This window comes from Oncorhynchus kisutch, linkage group LG25 (genome assembly GCF_002021735.2).
Source record: "Oncorhynchus kisutch isolate 150728-3 linkage group LG25, Okis_V2, whole genome shotgun sequence".
Lineage (NCBI taxonomy): Eukaryota > Metazoa > Chordata > Actinopteri > Salmoniformes > Salmonidae > Oncorhynchus > Oncorhynchus kisutch.
The window spans coordinates 17,959,278-17,980,224 of record NC_034198.2 but is presented as its reverse complement, the minus strand read 5'-3'; the positions used below and the strand labels follow the sequence as shown (position 1 = coordinate 17,980,224).

The window sequence follows — 20,947 nt, the reverse complement described above, 5'->3', positions numbered from 1 at the left end:
AGTTCAGACAGGCTGATACAGTTATTAGTGTGTAATGCTATCGTACCAGGCTGTTTAGTTGACCCCTCACCATTGAGTTTTCCCTCCACCTCATGTAGATCAGGTCCACAGCCATAATAAATTATTGTTAATGGCCTGTTAAGATACTGTAGTGAGGGTAGTAGAAGAAACAGGGGACATCTGAAAAAATTAACATGATTTATTTACTGGCTAAGAGAGAGCTGAGTATCCCTGGGTAGCTGACACAACTGTTTAATTTGTATCCCGCGACGTGGTTAGCCTCAGTTGCTGGGACCGCTACTATCTGTCCTGGGATACTGCCATACCCTAAAAGTCTAGCCTAACAAAACCTTTTGATATTGCCAAGCAGTTCAATGACTTTCACTAGTAAAGTGGAAACTCAGAAGTGAAATGACAACAGTGAAACATCATATTTTTGTATGTAAGATCTAATATGAAAGAAAAGGATTGCTATTTTCAATCTGGTCAAGTTTGTGCGGGAGAGGTGAACTATTGTTATCCATCAATAATGTTAGGCCAGCAGGTATAGACAGCCTTGATGGGAAAGTATTAAGAATGGTAGCAGACTATTGCCACCCCTATTTGCTAAATCTTTAACCAAAGCCTAAAGGAATGTGTGTGTCCACAGGTGTGGAAGGAAGCTAAGGTAATTCCCCTGCCTAAAATAGTAAAGCACCCTTTGCTGTATCTAACAGCCACCCAATCAGTTTGCTGGGAGAATTGTGTTTGACCAAATCCAATGCCAGGATGGTATGCTGCTGTATCCCACTGCTGGCTTGCTTCTGAAGCTAAGCAGGGTTGGTCCCTGGATGGGAGACCAGATGCTGTTGGAAGTGGTGTTGGAGGGCCAGTAGGAGGCACTCTTTCCTCTGGTCTAAAAAAAATGTATTCCAATTCCCCAGGGCAGTGATTGGGGACACTACTCTGTGTAGGGTTCCGTCTTTCGGATGGGACGTTAAACGGGTGTCCTGACTCTCTGAGGTCATTAAAGATCCCATGGCACTTAATCGTAAGAGTAGGGGTGTTAACCCCGGTGTCCTGGCTAAATTCCCAATCTGGCCCTCAAACTATCATGGCCACCTAATCATCCCCAGCTTACAATTGGCTCATTCATCCCCCTCCTCTCCCCGGTAACTATTCCCCAGGTTGTTGCTGTAAATGCTATGGCTTTACATCAACTGCCATCACATGGTTGGAGAGTTATTTATCCAATAGAACCCAGAGAGTGTTATTCAGTGGAAGCTTCTTTAACATCCGATGTGTACAGTGCGGTGTCCCCCAGGGCAGTTTCCTTGGGCCGTTACTCTTCTCTATTTTTACAAATGCTTTGCCACTGGTCTTACACAAAATTAGAACGACTACGTATGCAGATAATTCCACACTACATGTCACCACCCAAAGTCAGTGAGCTCACTGAAATTCTAAATAGGGAGTTACAGTTCAATCAGAATGGGTGATTAATAATAAACTGGTCTTAAACACATCTACTAATAGCATTGTATTTGGTACTTTCTCTAAAGACCTAAACGTCAACTGGAGTTGTACATAAAGGGTGTGACCATTGAGCAAGTTCAGGAAGCTAAACTCCTATGTATAACAGTGGATGGTCAATTATCATGGGCAAGTCATATTGACAAAGCTGTTGTGAGGATGGGGAGGGGTATGTATATTATAAAAATATGTTCAGCTTTTTTTGACACATCTACTGTACTAGTTGTTCAGGATCTGGTCTTGTTCCATCTTTATTACTGTCCAGTAACATGGTCAAGTGCAGCAAAGAAAGACCTAGCAAAGCTGCAGCTGGCTCAAAACAGAGTAGCACACCTTGCCTTTAACTGCACATGCAGAACTAACATCAGCAACATGCATGCCAGTCTTTCCTGGTTGAAGGTTGATGAGAAAGGAACTTCTTCTCCTAGTTTTTATGATGAAAATTACTGTAATGAAAGTTCCAGATTGTGTGCATAATCAAATAACATTCTGCTCAGACACCCAGACATACCCCTCAAGACATGCCACCAGGGGTCTCTTCAGACACCCAGACATACCCCTCAAGACATGCCACCAGGGGTCTCTTCAGACACCCAGACATACCCCTCAAGACATGCCACCAGGGGTCTCTTCAGACACCCAGACATACCCCTCAAGACATGCCACCAGGGGTCTCTTCAGACACCCAGACATACCCCTCAAGACATGCCACCAGGGGTCTCTTCAGACACCCAGACATACCCCTCAAGACCTGCCACCAGGGGTCTCTTCAGACACCCAGACATACCCCTCAAGACATGCCACCAGGGGTCTCTTCAGACACCCAGACATACCCCTCAAGACATGCCACCAGGGGTCTCTTCAGACACCCAGACATACCCCTCAAGACATGCCACCAGGGGTCTCTTCAGACACCCAGACATACCCCTCAAGACATGCCACCAGGGGTCTCTTCAGACACCCAGACATACCCCTCAAGACATGCCACCAGGGGTCTCTTCAGACACCCAGACATACCCCTCAAGACCTGCCACCAGGGGTCTCTTCAGACACCCAGACATACCCCTCAAGACATGCCACCAGGGGTCTCTTCAGACACCCAGACATACCCCTCAAGACATGCCACCAGGGGTCTCTTCAGACACCCAGACATACCCCTCAAGACATGCCACCAGGGGTCTCTTCAGACACCCAGACATACCCCTCAAGACATGCCACCAGGGGTCTCTTCACACTCCCCAAGTCCAAAACGAATTTACTGCAACGCACAGTATTATACAGAGGCATGATCCCATGGAAACAAATCTCCAAATTACTTTAAAAAACAACAACAATCAAACAAAATGTCATGTCAGGAACTGTGAGGGGAGACACACAGACCCATGCCTATAAATATTGTTGTTTTTTAGATATATATACCTATATCTCTCATTGTATTTTAATGTAGTGTGACTGTCCTTGTCTGACTGCCCTTGTCTATCAGTGTGTTGTTACTTGTCATGTTTTGTGTTTTTTTTTTTATAAGTGTGAATGCGAGTGTGAGCTGATGCCGGTATGTGTCTCTCCCGTGTGTGTATGGTGGAGACTGTCACTCTCGTATGCTGGCGGAGTAAGAGAACTGTGGGAAGTGCGCTGGCTGGTTGGGGTCCTCAGGAAGAATAGCTGCTGCTTCTGCAAAAGCTAACGGGGATCCGAATAAACCAATAAACAACAATAACAAATGAAGGGCAGAGAAGTAGACTGAAATAAGTTCTAATAATTTGCTTATTCTAATTTTTTTGCACCTCTCCAGGCTTCCATCCTGGACCTGCACTCTGGGGCTCTGTCGATGGGGAAGCAGTTTGTCAACATCTACAGGTGAGGAGGAGTGAACAGTTCTCTCTCTCTCTCTCTCTCCCTCTCGCTATCTCGCTCTCTCTCTGATCCAGTGTCTTTTTCCCTTTTAAATTCATACTAATGATCCTAATTAAATAGCACTTTTCATTACAAACAAGAATTTCAAAGTCACTTTGAAAACAGAAACAAATGTATAGATCTGGCAGTTCATGGTTGGTCGTCTTCCACAGCTTCAGATGTCTTGAGGCAGTTCAGAAAGGCAGTCAGCAGCTTGAGCGGAGGGAGTATCGATGATACAGACAGGCAGGGAGAAATGTCAGTCAGATAGACAAGCCCAGAGCTCTTCATCAGGCATGCCATCTCCTCCGTAGACACCCTGGATTATCCACTATCAAAGTGCAGCACCCACCTGGCTGATACTTTGGTGGCTGTAAAAGTGCCAGAAAAGACCACCACACCTCGACAGTAGTCTGGAACAGTCCCGTATGTGGCGAGCCTCTGCCATTCCTTCAAACCGCAGTCCATATCTTTCCAGAAATGTTTACAGAGCTCTCTGCCCAGGCGACCTCATGGCGCCATGGCAACCACAGAACCCCTGGGTATACCGGTATGGATCCACATACTGGTATATATGCGGTAAAGAGGTCAATGGGATAGAAGAAGGACGCCGGATTGGCGTACATTCAACACATCTAATTGAACAAAGTGGATCTTTGTAAAAATCCGTAGTGATTGATGTATTATAACAGGCCCACAATGTGGTCACTAAAGTCCAATTTGGATATACAGTATTTGGCTGATTTCGCTCCATAACATTTAGAAGTGGTTACTTTTCAGGTTTAGAAGAAGTGACTGATAAATGCTAACTCCCTTTTCTTATAAGCTGGTAGCATAGCTACAAGTACAGAAATCAGTGGAGGTTGTCAAAGTCGTTTTTTAACTGCAATGCAGCTGATTGTTGACGATGACATGAACATGTGTTGGGGTTGACATCCATACAAGCCTTGTACCTTGTTTTACCTCAACATAGTGTGAAATACACATAAACAGTAGCCCAAATGTTTAGGCACAGTTTTGCTGGGGGGCAATGAGGAGATTCGGTATCATTCCCCCACGGTGTCTTTCTCCCACCTGTTTCCATGGCATTCACATTTTTGGGTTGAGTTCCATTGAGCTCTTTACCAGATCCATGTACCGTCTATAAAGGTATTTTGATACAATGCTAAATAAATGTGAAGTTCTACCAATGTAATTACTTCACTGTCAGTTTTGTCCTAGTTTGGTTGAGTGTAAAACCAACCGAACAGAGAAAGCCCATTCACTACTAACTGAACCATTAATCTCACTCTCTCGCTCCATCAGTCTTCTGAAACTGTGGCATCTCCTGCAATCCGCCTGCTTCTTTATCCTGCCCTCTTTGGAAAGCTGCTCTGTCATGGCCTCTTGGGTAATTGTGCAGTGTACTGTGCTGTCTGTGTTGCTGGACCGTAATGTATGCTAATGGCCCGGTTCTGTTCTGCTCTCTATGCCTGCGCGGCTGACAGGTACTTTGGGGAGCAGATAACAGATGTATTCTCTGAAGAGGACTTCCGACTCTACAGGTAGGTGTGTGCTTGTGTGCGTGTTTTTAGGGCTGCATGATTCGTCAATTCCAGATCTAAATTGACATGTGCAATATCCATATTCTCCTTTCATTAACACTCCATTAATACAACACAAACTACACTATGGTACCGCTTCCAATGAGATGCGCTAGACGCCGTTCAGTCATTCTCTACATGCACAGAGGAAGCTGACCAATCACACTGCATGGCATGCACATACTGGCCAATCACAACTGTCCCTGCTTAGAGCGCGCAGTTCTATATTGTAGAGCTCCGCCCCTATTGGTTTACCGTGCTGCCAAGGCAGCATCGCCTGAGAAAATGTAATTATGCACACACCTTCAGACTATGAGAGTACATGTGCCCCTATACACTGAGTATAGCAAACATTAGGAACACCTTCCTAATACTGAGTTGCATTCCCAATGGATTCTGACAGGTGTCGAAAGCGTTCCACAGGGATGCTGGCCCATGTTGACTCCAATTCTTCCCATAGTTTTCAAGCTGGTTGGATGTCCTTTGGGTGGTGGACCATTCTTGATACACACAGGAAATTGTTGAGTGTGAACAGCCCAGCAGCATTGCAGTTCTTGACACAAACCAGTGAGCCTGGCACCTACTACCATACCCCATTCAAAGACAATAAAATATTTTGTCTTGCTCATTCACCCTCTGAATGGCACATGTACACAATCCATGCCTCAATTGTCTCGAGGCTTAAAAATCCTTCTTTAACCTCTCATCTACACTGATTTGAAGTGAATTTAACAAGTGACGCCAATAAGGGACCATAGCATTCCCCTGGATTCATCTGGTCAGTCTGTCATGAAAGAGCAGGTGTTCTTAATGTTTTATATACTCTGTGTATATTGAGGCTACTTCCCTTCAGTCAGCCTCCCAGTTATTTATAGCGCGACTTGATGCTGTAGAGCCATAGAAGAAAAGAAGTTGATGAAACCGTCGTAGGATATCAAGTCACCCTACGTCGTCATGAGTACGATGGGAGTTCGGGCCCTCAGTGTTCCGTGTCAGTGAGCTCAATGGAGATTCCTAAGCTCAATGACACCATGTTCATCTTGTTCTGGGCTCCTGACCCTATAATAAAAACCCACACTACCGAGTCCAAAGGACCAGCAATGTGGCACTCCTTGCAGCGTTGCTGTCTAAGTCATTGACGGGGAAGGATGCTCTCACGGGGAAGGTGGATTAAGTGGCTTGGATTTCTGGCGCTGTCCTTCATTTGACTCAAGTCTCTGCAATATGTGCTGGGCGGCACCTGTGGCTCTCTCTTACTGCCATGAAGGAGCTAGAGCGGAACGAGTTGCTCACCGCACCCATCTCCAAGAAGGCTCTTTTCGGAGCTGCTGTGGTGGAGGCGATGGAGCGCATTGGGAAATCGGTGGAGGGGAGGAAGCAACTGGCCAAACATCTGCCCTTGGCGACGTCAGCCTTACAGCATTGACGGCCATCTTGTCATCCTCATCTCAGAGACCAGGGTCTACAGTCCATTACCGAGCCCGGCGCCAGGCTCCAACCAACACTCCTGCTGTCCCAGCTACCCCTGCGCCGCCAGCTGACCCAGATGCGACGCCGTGTTTGACACAACGCGGGGGAGCGGATAGGGGAACAGACTCTGTGCAGTTTTACCTCGATTCCCCACGCTCCTGTTGGAGGAGACCCTATTCCACAAAGGAGACCTTTTTCCATGACAAACATATGATCTCTCAGGTTGCTCTCTGTCTCGGGGAGAGGTGTATCGGCCCTTTTCCTGCGCGTAATGTCAGACTCGCATATCTCTGGCTCACGTGTCCAGTGCTCATCAGAGAAGACAAAAAGGGCTCCGACCCACTACCAGCCCCCTTTGGAGCAGGCAGCAGGGATGAGCTTTGGCCCACGTACAAGGCCACAGACTGAGCCTGCCTCTGTTATCAGGAGACGCCAGTACTACCATTATGCACATAACCATCATAACGGCGCCACCGGATTCTCTGGTCTGATGAAACTAGGGTCGTCACTAGTTACCACAGACACAAAGTCTTAAACCCCACATATTTCTATAATTTATCTTCTTTAAAATGTGATTTTTAAACTTAACCCTAAACTTAACTCCTTACTTTATACCTAACCCTTACTTTAAATGACGACCATACATTTTTTACGATATATCCAATTGTGACTGTGGTAACTAGTGCAAACCCTGGATGAGGAGCAGCAAGTGTGCATAACGATAATGGTGCAAACGTGGTAAAGGCCATCGCGTTGATTGACTGGACCAGACTCCAATGTTTTGGAAACAGTTTGCACCTTGCAATCGGTAGGCTAGATGTCGTGTTTTTAAGGCACTTTGACTTTAATTTCAATTATAATAAGGGTTGAACCTACCTATACATAATTGCACAATCATAAGCTTCCGATTCCATTTGCAGTCCATGGCTGCCTGAATACATAATTAACTTAGGCTATTTAACAACTCATAATGGTAACATAGGAAATATGATCTAATAATGTTAATTAATTGGTGTTGCGTTTATAGCACACTATATTTTGAAGATCTTGTTAATATGTAGGTGTAATAATCCTATCACTGTTAATATGTAGGTGTAATAATCCTATCACTGTTAATATGTAGGTGTAATAATCCTATCACTGTTAATATGTAGGTGTAATAATCCTATCACTGTTAATATGTAGGTGTAATAATCCTATCACTGTTAATATGTAGGTGTAATAATCCTATCACTGTTAATATGTAGGTGTAATAATCCTATCACTGTTAATATGTAGGTGTAATAATCCTATCACTGTTAATATGTAGGTGTAATAATCCTATCACTGTTAATATGTAGGTGTAATAATCCGATCACTGTTAATATGTAGGTGTAATAATCCGATCACTGTTAATATGTAGGTGTAATAATCCGATCACTGTTAATATGTAGGTGTAATAATCCGATCACTGTTAATATGTAGGTGTAATAATCCGATCACTGTTAATATGTAGGTGTAATAATCCGATCACTGTTAATATGTAGGTGTAATAATCCTATCACTGTTAATATGTAGGTGTAATAATCCTATCACTGTTAATATGTAGGTGTAATAATCCTATCACTGTTAATATGTAGGTGTAATAATCCTATCACTGTTAATATGTAGGTGTAATAATCCTATCACTGTTAATATGTAGGTGTAATAATCCTATCACTGTTAATATGTAGGTGTAATAATCCTATCACTGTTAATATGTAGGTGTAATAATCCTATCACTGTTAATATGTAGGTGTAATAATCCTATCACTGTTAATATGTAGGTGTAATAATCCTATCACTGTTAATATGTAGGTGTAATAATCCTATCACTGTTAATATGTAGGTGTAATAATCCTATCACTGTTAATATGTAGGTGTAATAATCCTATCACTGTTAATATGTAGGTGTAATAATCCTATCACTGTTAATATGTAGGTGTAATAATCCTATCACTGTTAATATGTAGGTGTAATAATCCTATCACTGTTAATATGTAGGTGTAATAATCCTATCACTGTTAATATGTAGGTGTAATAATCCTATCACTGTTAATATGTAGGTGTAATAATCCTATCACTGTTAATATGTAGGTGTAATAATCCTATCACTGTTAATATGTAGGTGTAATAATCCTATCACTGTTAATATGTAGGTGTAATAATCCTATCACTGTTAATATGTAGGTGTAATAATCCTATCACTGTTAATATGTAGGTGTAATAATCCTATCACTGTTAATATGTAGGTGTAATAATCCTATCACTGTTAATATGTAGGTGTAATAATCCTATCACTGTTAATATGTAGGTGTAATAATCCTATCACTGTTAATATGTAGGTGTAATAATCCTATCACTGTTAATATGTAGGTGTAATAATCCTATCACTGTTAATATGTAGGTGTAATAATCCTATCACTGTTAATATGTAGGTGTAATAATCCTATCACTGTTAATATGTAGGTGTAATATCCTATCACTGTTAATATGTAGGTGTAATAATCCTATCACTGTTAATATGTAGGTGTAATAATCCTATCACTGTTAATATGTAGGTGTAATAATCCTATCACTGTTAATATGTAGGTGTAATAATCCTATCACTGTTAATATGTAGGTGTAATAATCCTATCACTGTTAATATGTAGGTGTAATAATCCTATCACTGTTAATATGTAGGTGTAATAATCCTATCACTGTTAATATGTAGGTGTAATAATCCTATCACTGTTAATATGTAGGTGTAATAATCCTATCACTGTTAATATGTAGGTGTAATAATCCTATCACTGTTAATATGTAGGTGTAATAATCCTATCACTGTTAATATGTAGGTGTAATAATCCTATCACTGTTAATATGTAGGTGTAATAATCCTATCACTGTTAATATGTAGGTGTAATAATCCTATCACTGTTAATATGTAGGTGTAATAATCCTATCACTGTTAATATGTAGGTGTAATAATCCTATCACTGTTAATATGTAGGTGTAATAATCCTATCACTGTTAATATGTAGGTGTAATAATCCTATCACTGTTAATATGTAGGTGTAATAATCCTATCACTGTTAATATGTAGGTGTAATAATCCTATCACTGTTAATATGTAGGTGTAATAATCCTATCACTGTTAATATGTAGGTGTAATAATCCTATCACTGTTAATATGTAGGTGTAATAATCCTATCACTGTTAATATGTAGGTGTAATAATCCTATCACTGTTAATATGTAGGTGTAATAATCCTATCACTGTTAATATGTAGGTGTAATAATCCTATCACTGTTAATATGTAGGTGTAATAATCCTATCACTGTTAATATGTAGGTGTAATAATCCTATCACTGTTAATATGTAGGTGTAATAATCCTATCACTGTTAATATGTAGGTGTAATAATCCTATCACTGTTAATATGTAGGTGTAATAATCCTATCACTGTTAATATGTAGGTGTAATAATCCTATCACTGTTAATATGTAGGTGTAATAATCCTATCACTGTTAATATGTAGGTGTAATAATCCTATCACTGTTAATATGTAGGTGTAATAATCCTATCACTGTTAATATGTAGGTGTAATAATCCGATCACTGTTAATATGTAGGTGTAATAATCCGATCACTGTTAATATGTAGGTGTAATAATCCGATCACTGTTAATATGTAGGTGTAATAATCCGATCACTGTTAATATGTAGGTGTAATAATCCGATCACTGTTAATATGTAGGTGTAATAATCCGATCACTGTTAATATGTAGGTGTAATAATCCTATCACTGTTAATATGTAGGTGTAATAATCCTATCACTGTTAATATGTAGGTGTAATAATCCTATCACTGTTAATATGTAGGTGTAATAATCCTATCACTGTTAATATGTAGGTGTAATAATCCTATCACTGTTAATATGTAGGTGTAATAATCCTATCACTGTTAATATGTAGGTGTAATAATCCTATCACTGTTAATATGTAGGTGTAATAATCCTATCACTGTTAATATGTAGGTGTAATAATCCTATCACTGTTAATATGTAGGTGTAATAATCCTATCACTGTTAATATGTAGGTGTAATAATCCTATCACTGTTAATATGTAGGTGTAATAATCCTATCACTGTTAATATGTAGGTGTAATAATCCTATCACTGTTAATATGTAGGTGTAATAATCCTATCACTGTTAATATGTAGGTGTAATAATCCTATCACTGTTAATATGTAGGTGTAATAATCCTATCACTGTTAATATGTAGGTGTAATAATCCTATCACTGTTAATATGTAGGTGTAATAATCCTATCACTGTTAATATGTAGGTGTAATAATCCTATCACTGTTATATATATATATATATATATATGTTGAAAAATATTTTCACTTGGTTTTTTATTCAGTTAGCACAGTATGTATTAATTCTACAATCTCATTTTAGAAGTGACGTTCTCTACCCTGACAGATGTTCTAACCATGTCTGATGGAATTACCAAGTTTTCACTTCGTAATCGCAATTGCAATATCTGTCCCCCCAAAAAAATCGCTATTAGATATTTTGTATTAATCGTGTGTGTCTCTCTCTCTCTGTGTGAATTATATTTACAGGCCCAAGTTACTGTTGAGCACAATTGTAAGATGCCCTCTGTGACTCAATTTTCATTCATTAATAATGGAGTGATTGATGAATTGGTTGATTGATTACTTCCACCCTCCAGGGAGGTACGTGGTCGTATTCAGGCAGTGATCGCGGAGACATTTGACCTGGACCCATCTCTTCTGTACCTCACCAAGCCCACCTTCTTCTCACGCATCAACAGCACACTGGCCAAGACACAGCATGATGAGTACTGGCACCCTCACATAGACAAGGTAAGATTATTTTATAAAAGATAAGGTGTCATAATATAATTAAGCAATAAGGCCCCTGACGCACGACACAACGTGGAGTGCCTGGAAACAGTCCTTACCCGTGGTATATTAGCAATATACCACAACCCCACCCCCAAGCTGCCTTTTTGCTATTATAAACTGGTTACCAATGTAATTAGAGCAGTAAAAATAAAATACATGTTTTGTCATGCCCGTGGTATACTGTCTGATATACCACGGCTTTCGGCCAGTCAGCATTCAGGGCTCAAACCACCCAGTTTCTAATATTACATCAAGAAAGGTGTCATATGTTTTATGCTATGGTGTTGAATACTGCTTTCTGATTGGCTTGAAGGGCATTCTAGAACGTGCATTATTTCCCTATAACGCATGGTATATTTGCACGGTTGAATTCAATGGCTATAGTTCATTTTTACATGTTGTGTTTTCAGCTGCTTTTGAAAGCAACAGTCAAATTGAAAACAGTATTGGTATTGTTGAATTCGATTTTCATAATAGCAAGCTAGGACTGATGGTTTGGTTAGCTAAACTAGCAAGTCTGTTTGTGTGGTTACCACGGCAACTACTGTATCTATCTAGTAAACTTCCTAGCTACTTCAGTGGATGTTGAACACATTTCTACCAGCAAATGAACACATTTCTACTGGCAAATCTGTTAAATTATAGCCATAGCATAAAAGGGATAATCAACTCGGGGCTCAATTCGTTCTCTGGAAAATAATGCAACTAGGTGGAAGGTCAGTTCCACTGCACTAGCGCGTCGCGGAACATACCTTCCACCTCGTTTTTTTCTATAGAACGCATAGCCTCTCGTTGATTATCCCTTAAATATACACATATACACAGAGTATACACACACAAACGTTTAAACTTTTCCTCTTTCTGCATTATCCTGTGTGATACATTTTACAGGGGCACCGAGATTACCTTTAAATTAAATCAAATGTTATGTCACATGCACCAAATACAACAGGTACACCTTACAGTGAAATGCTTACTTACAAGCCCTTTACCAATAATGCATTTAAAAAATAAGAAATAAGTAACAAGTAATTAAAGAGTAACAGTAAAATAACAATAGCGAGACCATATACAGGGGGTACAGGGACAGAATCAATGTGCTGGGGCACCGGTTAGGAGGGGGGTGGCAATGAAAATAGTCTGGGTAGCCATTTGATTAGATCTTCAGGAGTCTTATGGCTTGGGGTTAGAAGCTGTTTAGAAGCCTCTTGGACCTAGACTGACTCCGGTACCGCTTGCCATGGGGTAGCAGAGAGAAAAGTCTGACTAGGGTGGCTGGAGTCTTTGACAATTTTTAGGGCCTTCCTCTTACACCGCCTGGTATAGAGGTCCTGGATGGAAGGAAGCTTAGCCCCAGTGATTTACTGGGCCATACGTACTACCCTCTCACTACCCTTGTCCTTGCATCACACGGCCAGGTTTCTGACCTCCTCCCTATCGGCTGTCTTGTCATTGTCGGTGATCAGGCCTACCACTGTTGTCATCGGCAAACTTAATGATGATGTCGTGCCTGGCCGTGCAGTCATGAGTGAACAGGGAGTACAGGAGGGGGCTGAGCACGCACCCCTGAGGGGCCCCTGTGTTGAGGATCAGCGTGGCAGATGTGTTGTTACCTACCCTTTCCACCTGGGGGCGGCCCGTCAGGAAGTCCAGGATCCAGTTGAAGAGGGAGGTGTTTAGTCCCAGGGTCCTTAGCTTAGTGATGAGCTTTGAGGGTACTATGGTGTTGAATGCTGAGCTGTAGTCAAAGAATAGCATTCTCACATAGGTGTTCCTTTTGTCCGGGTGGGAAAGGGCAGTGTGGAGTGCAATAGAGTGCATCATTTGTGGATCTGTTAGGGCGGTATGCAAGTTGGAGTGGGTCTAGGGTTTCTGGGATAATGGTGTTGATGTGAGCCATGACCATCCTTTCAAAGCATTTCATGGTAGTCATTTAGACAGGTTACCTTAGTGTTCTTGGGCACAGGAACTATGGTGGTCTGCATGAAACATGTTGGTTAGACTCAGACAGGGAGAGGTTGAAAATGTCAGTGAAGACACTTGCCAGTTGGTCAGCGCATGCTCGGAGTACACGTCCTGGTAATCCGTCTGGCCCTGCGGCCTTGTGAATGTTTACCTGTTTTTTTAAAGGTCTTACTCACCTCACTTTAGTTGTGTAGTCAAGATGTTTTGAAGCCTCCTAGCTTACCAAATGCAATGAATATCCCCTTCTCCTGTTTCACAGTGCAGCAGACCCTCTGACTGTAGTCAGAATCGTGTAAAGCATACACTTCCTCCCATCTGTGTTTAAATATCCCCTTTAATATTTATGAAAAAGATTTCATATTCAAGTATGAAACTTTTGTACAGTAGTTATACATCAATGACTCCATAAAAAGTACAGTATGGAACAGGAAAACCTATTGGATGTACATTGGGGCAAGTAAAACTTTTTTTCTCTCCAAAAAGTGATTTTGAAATAGTCTTGAGGGTAAGTTCATGGTTAATTGAAAGTTGCGTATTTTCTGTGAGATTGAATGCAGCTTTGATCACACATGAATATATCTCATTATTGTTTAGCCAGCAGGGCAATAGAATGTAGTGATTATTTCATACCAGACTATGATTCCTCCCATTCCATCTTCCTGTGATGTCTCGACTGTGGACCTCGGCAAAGCAGACTTTTTGGAACTGTAAGAGACGTTAAGACTGTAAGAGACGTTAAGACTGTAAGAGACGTTAAGACTGTAAGAGACGTTAAGACTGTAAGAGACGTTAAGACTGTAAGAGATGTTTGTACACATTGAACACTGCAGACAAAGGTCCCAAAGGATATGTCAGAATCTTATCTGTTCGCTAAGGTGTGTGTGTTCTCGTATCTTTGAGCATTGTTCATTTGCTGATGCTCCATCGTGTGTGTGTGTGTGTGTGTGTGTGTGTGTGTGTGTGTGTGTGTGTGTGTGTGTGTGTGTGTGTGTGTGTGTGTGTGTGTGTGTGCGCCTTCTGCCTGTGCCTGTGCACGTATTAGATATTCTGGGTATCTCTGATCATGATTTATTTTACAGTGCCCCAAAAGCTCATCATATCTCCTCTGAGTCTTCCACAATATAAATTAATGTCACCTTATCCTCTGTCTCTCGGTTCCTCGACAGCTGGGAAAATGTAATCCAAAAACACCAGCTCTCTCCCCCATTTGTCCTCTCCACCCTGCCCCTTCCCCCTCCACCAGGATTAATTGGCCCAACCAGGCCCTCATTTAAATGTAAATTGTTTTAAGTGTCTGGGGTTGGTTTCCACCCCATCAATCATACTGCCGAGATGGTTTCATACACAATTGGCCTCTGCTGCAACGTGTCTGTTCTCTGTACCGCCCAGGACGAATCGGCATAATGTCTGGCATGAAGACGTGGGAAACTAATGCAGTTTCCCCTAGGATTCTTTGGTAACTTTATTTGGGTAGCCCATCTGTAGATGCTCTACAGACTACCAGTAACATTTCTGCTAGCCCTATCCCTTATCCTAACCCTTAACTTAACCCTAACCCTTATCCTAACCCTTAACTTAACCCTAACCCTTAGCCTAACCCATATTCTAAACCTAACCGTAACCTTAGCAGTTGCTTATCAACAGCTGGTTTGTTGATAGTATGACCATCTACAGATGAACTATCCAAATAAAGTTAGATATTTTTTATATACTGTTTTGCAGCGCTAGTGTGCCACTGTTAAATGCATATAAGGGGAAAAACTGCTATGTAAAACAGTGCTAAATAACCTTGCCATGGCCATGCTCACCCAGTGAGGACTGAAACACTATTGTGGGAGTATGTTCCCAAATTGAAGAAAATTGTAGTTATGTCCCTGATGTAATTTGTTCTGATTTAGATGGTTTTTAGATGTTTTATTTGTGTTTCGGGGCGGCAGTTAGCCTAGTGGTTAGAGCGTTGGGACAGTAACCAAAAGGTTGCTGCATCGAATCCCCGAGCTGGCAAGGTAAAAATCAGTCATTCTGCCCCTGAACAAGCCAGTTAACCCACTGTTCCCTGGTAGGCCGTCATTGTAAATAAGAATTTGTTCTTAACTGACTTACCTAGTTAATACATAAAGGATATATATATATATATATTGATTTTTTTTTTTTCTTCATCAAACCCCTTGGCTAAACAAGCACTATTGTAGACTTGACATGACAACTCGCAACAGTTAATCTTTCATATAGTCTAATCAAACATCACCCAATTAGATTGTATTGATTTTTAGCTCCTTAAATCTCCCTTGCTGGCATTATTCCTTTTCGGGACATGTTGTTTGATGAAAATACTTGAATAAGACAAAACTTCCCAAATTGTCATGTGGTGCTGAGAAAATTTAAGGCATATAGGTATGAACAAAAACATAATCCCACTCGGTATTACTGCCAACAAGTGAGTGTATACTTTGTCTGCAGAGATTTAAAAACCTGTTGTGTGTTTACCAACATAACAGGTAACCTACGGATCCTTTGACTACACCTCTCTGCTCTACCTTTCTGACTACGGAACAGACTTCACCGGAGGCAGGTTCATCTTCATGGACTCCAATGGCAACCGCACTGTGGAACCGCGAGCAGGTACGTCTCCATACAATGTAAAACAGTTCAAAATGTAGTGGAAAACTCTTTGTAAATGATTTTCATTTTAACTATCCCTTTATTATTATTTATAACATTATTACTATTGCCTTTGGCTGTACATTGTAATCAGCGTTTAGCAGTTCTTTTTAAGTGTCCACTCTCTTTCTGGTTAAAGTAGTGTTTATGTGTAGTCTAAATGAGCTCTAATCCCCTGTAAATGGGTGACTGTGTGGAAGTAAGGCCGTAAATGCTGCAGGATTAGCCGCGATCGTCCTTGGGGGGCCTCGGCTAATGCTGTTGTCAGTCGCTGTATTAGGTAACACTGTTGATCATGTTAACTCTCACTCTTATCCTCTTGGTAATTAATAGTCTGCATTTATTTATAGATGATTGTAAAGTATGGTGATTATGTGTAAACTGTTTAGTTTCAAGAGAAACGTGATGGGATTACATATTATCTCTCTGTGCCTTGTGTTTGACACCACTGGTTGAGTGGAAGTGTATGACGTCCATATTCAGTCCTCTCCACATGAGACTCTGGGCTCACCCTTTCTCACTTTTTCTCTGTTCTGGCTCTCTGGCTATGGATTTTATCCGCCTCTTGTAGTTTCAGATCTATTTTGTGGCCTTCTCTCTTTCCTCTACTATGTATTTTTCTTTCTCGTCTCATGGAATTGAGTTCTGTGGTCTCATGGAATTGAGTTCTGTGGTCTCATGGAATTGAGTTCTGTGGTCTCATGGAATTGAGTTCTGTGGTCTCATGGAATTGAGTTCTGTGGTCTCATGGAATTGAGTTCTGTGGTCTCATGGAATTGAGTTCAGTGTTTCATCTGACAGACCTTCAGAATACACATGACCGAAGATATGCAAATGACACGTATGACTGTATGTGACTGCTGAGAGAAAGGGGAAGAAAGGAAGGAAAGACCGTGAAGGCTTTTGAAGAGGGACTGCTGTGAATCTTCTCAGCACACGACCGAAGCCCTTTATTTTTAAAATAGGGAATATACAGTACCTGTCAAATGTTTGGACATGCCTACTCATTCAATGTTTTTTCTTTATTTGTACCATTTCTACATTATAGAATAATAGTGAAGACATCAAAACTATGAAATAACACATATGGAATCACGTAGTAACCAAAAAAGTGTTAAACAAATTTTAAATATATTTTAGATTCTTCAATGTAGCCTTGATGACCGCTTTGCACACTGTTGGCATTCTCTCAACCAGCTTCTCCAACACTCTTGAAGGAGTTCCCACATGCTGAACACTTGTTGGCTGCTTTTCCTTCACTCTGCAGTCCAACTCTTCCCAAACCATCTCAATTGAGTTGATGTCGGGTGATTTGTGGAGGCCAGGTCATCTGATGTAGCACTCCATCACTCTCCTTTTGGTCAAATAGCCCTTACACAGCCTGGAGGTGTGTTGGGTCATTGTCCTGTTGAAAAATGATAGTCCCACTAAGTGCAAACCAGATGGGATGGTGTATCGGTGCAGAATGCTGTGGTAGCCATGCTGGTTAAGTGTACCTTGAATTCTAAATACATCACTGACTGTGTCACCAGCAAAGCACCATCACACCTCCTCCTCCATGCTTCACGGTGGGAACCACACATGCGTAGATTATCCTTTCACCTACTCTGCGTCTCTCGAAAACATGGACTTATCAGACCAAAGGACAGATTTCCAACGGTCTAATGTCCTTTGCTCATGTGTCTTGACCCAAGAAAGTCTATATTGTTGGTGTCCTTTAGTAGTGGTTCATTGGAAGCAATTCAACCATGAAGGTCTGATTTCACACAGTCACCTCTGAGCAGTTGATGTTGATGTGTATATTACTTTTATTTAGGCTGCAATTTCTGAGGCCTGGAACTCTAATGAACTTATCATCTGCAGCAGAGGTAAGTCTGGGTCTTCCTTTCCTGTGACGGTCCTCCTGCGAGCCAGTTTCATCATAGTGCTTGATGGTTTTTGCGACTGCACTTGAAACGTTCCGGATTGACTGAACTTCATGTCTCAAAGTGATGATGGACTGTCATTTCTCTTTGCCTATTTGAGCTGTTCTTGCCATAATATGGACACAGCCCTATTTGGTAAAAGACCATCTTCTGTATACCACCCCTACCTTGTCACACAACTGATTGTCTCAAATGCATTAATTAATACATTTTTATTTTATTTCACCTTTATTAAGCCAGTTGAGAACAAGTTGTCATTTACAACTGCCACCAGGCCAAGATGAAGCAAAGCAGTGTGACACAAACAACAACACAGTTACACATTGAATAAACAATCACAAGAAATAAACAAACATACAGTCAATAACACAATAGAAAAGACTATATACAGTGTGTGCAAATGTGGTAAGATTAGGGAGGTAAGGCAATTGGGCCGTAGTGGCAAAATAAGTGATAGATGTGCAGAAGATGATGTGCAAGTAGAGATACTGGGGGGCAAAGGAGCAAAATAAATACAAATAAATTATGTGTTTGTGTATATAAAAAAAATATATATAAATAACAATATGGGGATGCGGTAGTTGGATGGGCTATTTACAGATGGGCTATGTACAGGTACAATGATTTGTAAGTGGCTCTGATAGCTGATGCTTAAGGGGGAGATATGAGTCTCCAGCTTCAGCGATTTTTTTTTTTTTTTTTTTTTTTTTTTTTTTCTCTCTTCAATTCATTCCAGTCATTGGCAGCAGAGAAGTGGAAGGAAAGGCGGCCAAAGGGGAAATTGGCTTTGGGGATGACCAGTGAAATTTACTGTACCTTCTGGAGCGCATGCTACGGGTGGGTGCTGCTATGGTGACCAGTGAGCTAAGGCAGGGCTTTACCTAGCAAGGACTTAGATGACCTGGAGCCAGTGGGTTTGGTGACGAATATGAAGCGAGGGCCAGACAACGAGAGCATACAGGTCGCAGTGGTGGGTAGTATATGGGGCTTTGGTGACGAAACGGATGGCACTGTGATAGACTGCATCCAATTTGCTGAGTAGAGTTTTGGATGCTATTTTGTAAATGACATCGCCGAAGTCAAGGATCGGTAGGATAGTCAGTTTTACGAGGGTATGTTTGGCAGCATGAGTGAAGGATGCTTTGTTGTGAAATAGGAAGCCGATTCTAGATAAAACATTTGGATTGGAGATGCTTAATGTGAGTCTGGAAGGAGAGACTGGATCCTGGACTTCCTGACGCGCCACCCCCCAGGTGGAAAGAATAGGTAACAACACATCCGCGACACTGATCCTCAACACATGGGCCCCTCAGGGGTGCGTGCTCAGCCCCCTCCTGTACTCCCTGTTCACTCAGGACTGCACGGCCAGGCACGACACCATCATTAAGTTTGCCGATGACACAGCAGCCTGATCACCTACAGGAGAGTTTACAGTCTAACCAGACACCTAGGCATTTGTAGTTGTCCACATATTCTAAGTCAGAACTGTCCAGAGTAGTGTTGCTAGGCGGGTGGGCGGGCAAGTGCGGGCAGCGATCGGTTGAAGAGCATGCATTTAGTTTTACTTGCATTTAAGAGCCGTTGGAGGCCAAGGAAGAATTGTATGGCATTGAAGCTCATCTGGAGGTTAGTTAACACAATGTTAAAAGAAGGGCCAGAAGTATACAGAATGGTGTCGTCTGCATAGAGGTGGATCAGAGAATCACCAGCCGCAAGAGCGACATCATTGATGTATACAGAGAAAAGAGTCGGCCCGAGAATTGAACACTGTGGCACCCCCATAGAGACTGCCAGAGGTCCGGACAACAGGCCCTTCGATTTGACACACTGAACTCTATCTGAGAAGTAGTTGGTGAACCAGGCGAGGCAGTCATTTGAGAAACCAAGGATGTTGAGTCTGCCGATAAGAATGCAGTGATTGAATGAGTCGAAAGCCTTGGCCAGGTCGATTGCGATTATGATATCGCTTAGGGCATTGAGCATGGCTGAGGAGCACCCATGACAAGCTCGGAAACCAGATTGCATGGCGGAGAAGGTACGGTGGGATTCGAAATGTTTGTTAAATTGGCTTTCTAAGACCTTAGAAAGGCAGGGTAGGATGGATATAATACTGTAACAGTTTGGGTCTAGAGTGTCTCCCCCTTGGGGGATGACCGCGGCAGCTTTCCAATCGTTGGGGATCTCCGAGAATACGAAGGAGAGGTTGAACAGGCTAGTAATCGGGGTTGCAACCATTTCGGTGGAATATTTTCGAAAGAGAGTGTCCAGATTGTCTAGCCCAGCTGATTTGTAGGGGTCCAGATTTTGCAGCTATTTCAGAACATCAGCTATCTGGATTTGGGTGAAGGAGAAATGGGGAGGCTTGAGCAAGCTGCTGTGGGGGGTGCAGAGCTGTTGACCGGGGTAGGGGTAGCCAGGTGGAAAGCAAGGCCATCCGTAGAAAAATGCTTATTGAAATTCGCAATAATTGTAGATTTATCGGTGGTAACAGTGTTTCCTAGCCTCAGTGCAGTGGGCAACTGGGAGGAGGAAAGAAATTCCACAAATTAACAAGGCACACCTGTTAATTGAAATGCATTCCAGGTGACTACCTCATGAAGCCGGTTGAGAGAATGTCAAGAGTGTGCAAAGCTGTCATCGAGGCAAAGGGTAGCTACTTGGAAGAATTTTAAATATAAAATATATTTTGATTTGTTTAGCACTTTTTTTGGTTACTACATGATTCCATATGTGTTATTTCTTCTATGTAGAAAATAGTAAAAATAAAGAATGACCCTTGAATGAGTAGGTGTGTCCTAACATTTGACTGGTACTGTATATATGACAGGGAGGCAGGTGATGAAAAAAGAAAGAAGGAGAGGGTGAGCCTGAATGGCTTAAAAAGGGGAATAACATGTGTCCATTTTCAGAGCCCTCGGAGTCCTCCGCTGAGCCACATTACATTATTATATGAGAGAGAAGACGGAGCAGAGCTTAAAACTGATCCGCTGGGGTTTGGAGTAT

General features: G+C 41.6%; 1 protein-coding gene across 1 annotated transcript in view; it reads left to right on the top strand.

Annotated features, from left to right (window-relative positions):
• ogfod3 (2-oxoglutarate and iron dependent oxygenase domain containing 3) overlaps positions 1–20,947 on the top strand; it is a 35,446-nt gene that overhangs the window by 2,201 nt on the left and 12,298 nt on the right. The window contains exons 5-8 of the mRNA XM_020460636.2: positions 3,305–3,369; positions 4,893–4,949; positions 11,198–11,351; positions 15,857–15,980. Coding sequence (XP_020316225.1) covers positions 3,305–3,369; positions 4,893–4,949; positions 11,198–11,351; positions 15,857–15,980 — 400 coding nt within the window. The remainder of the gene's footprint in view (positions 1–3,304; positions 3,370–4,892; positions 4,950–11,197; positions 11,352–15,856; positions 15,981–20,947) is intronic.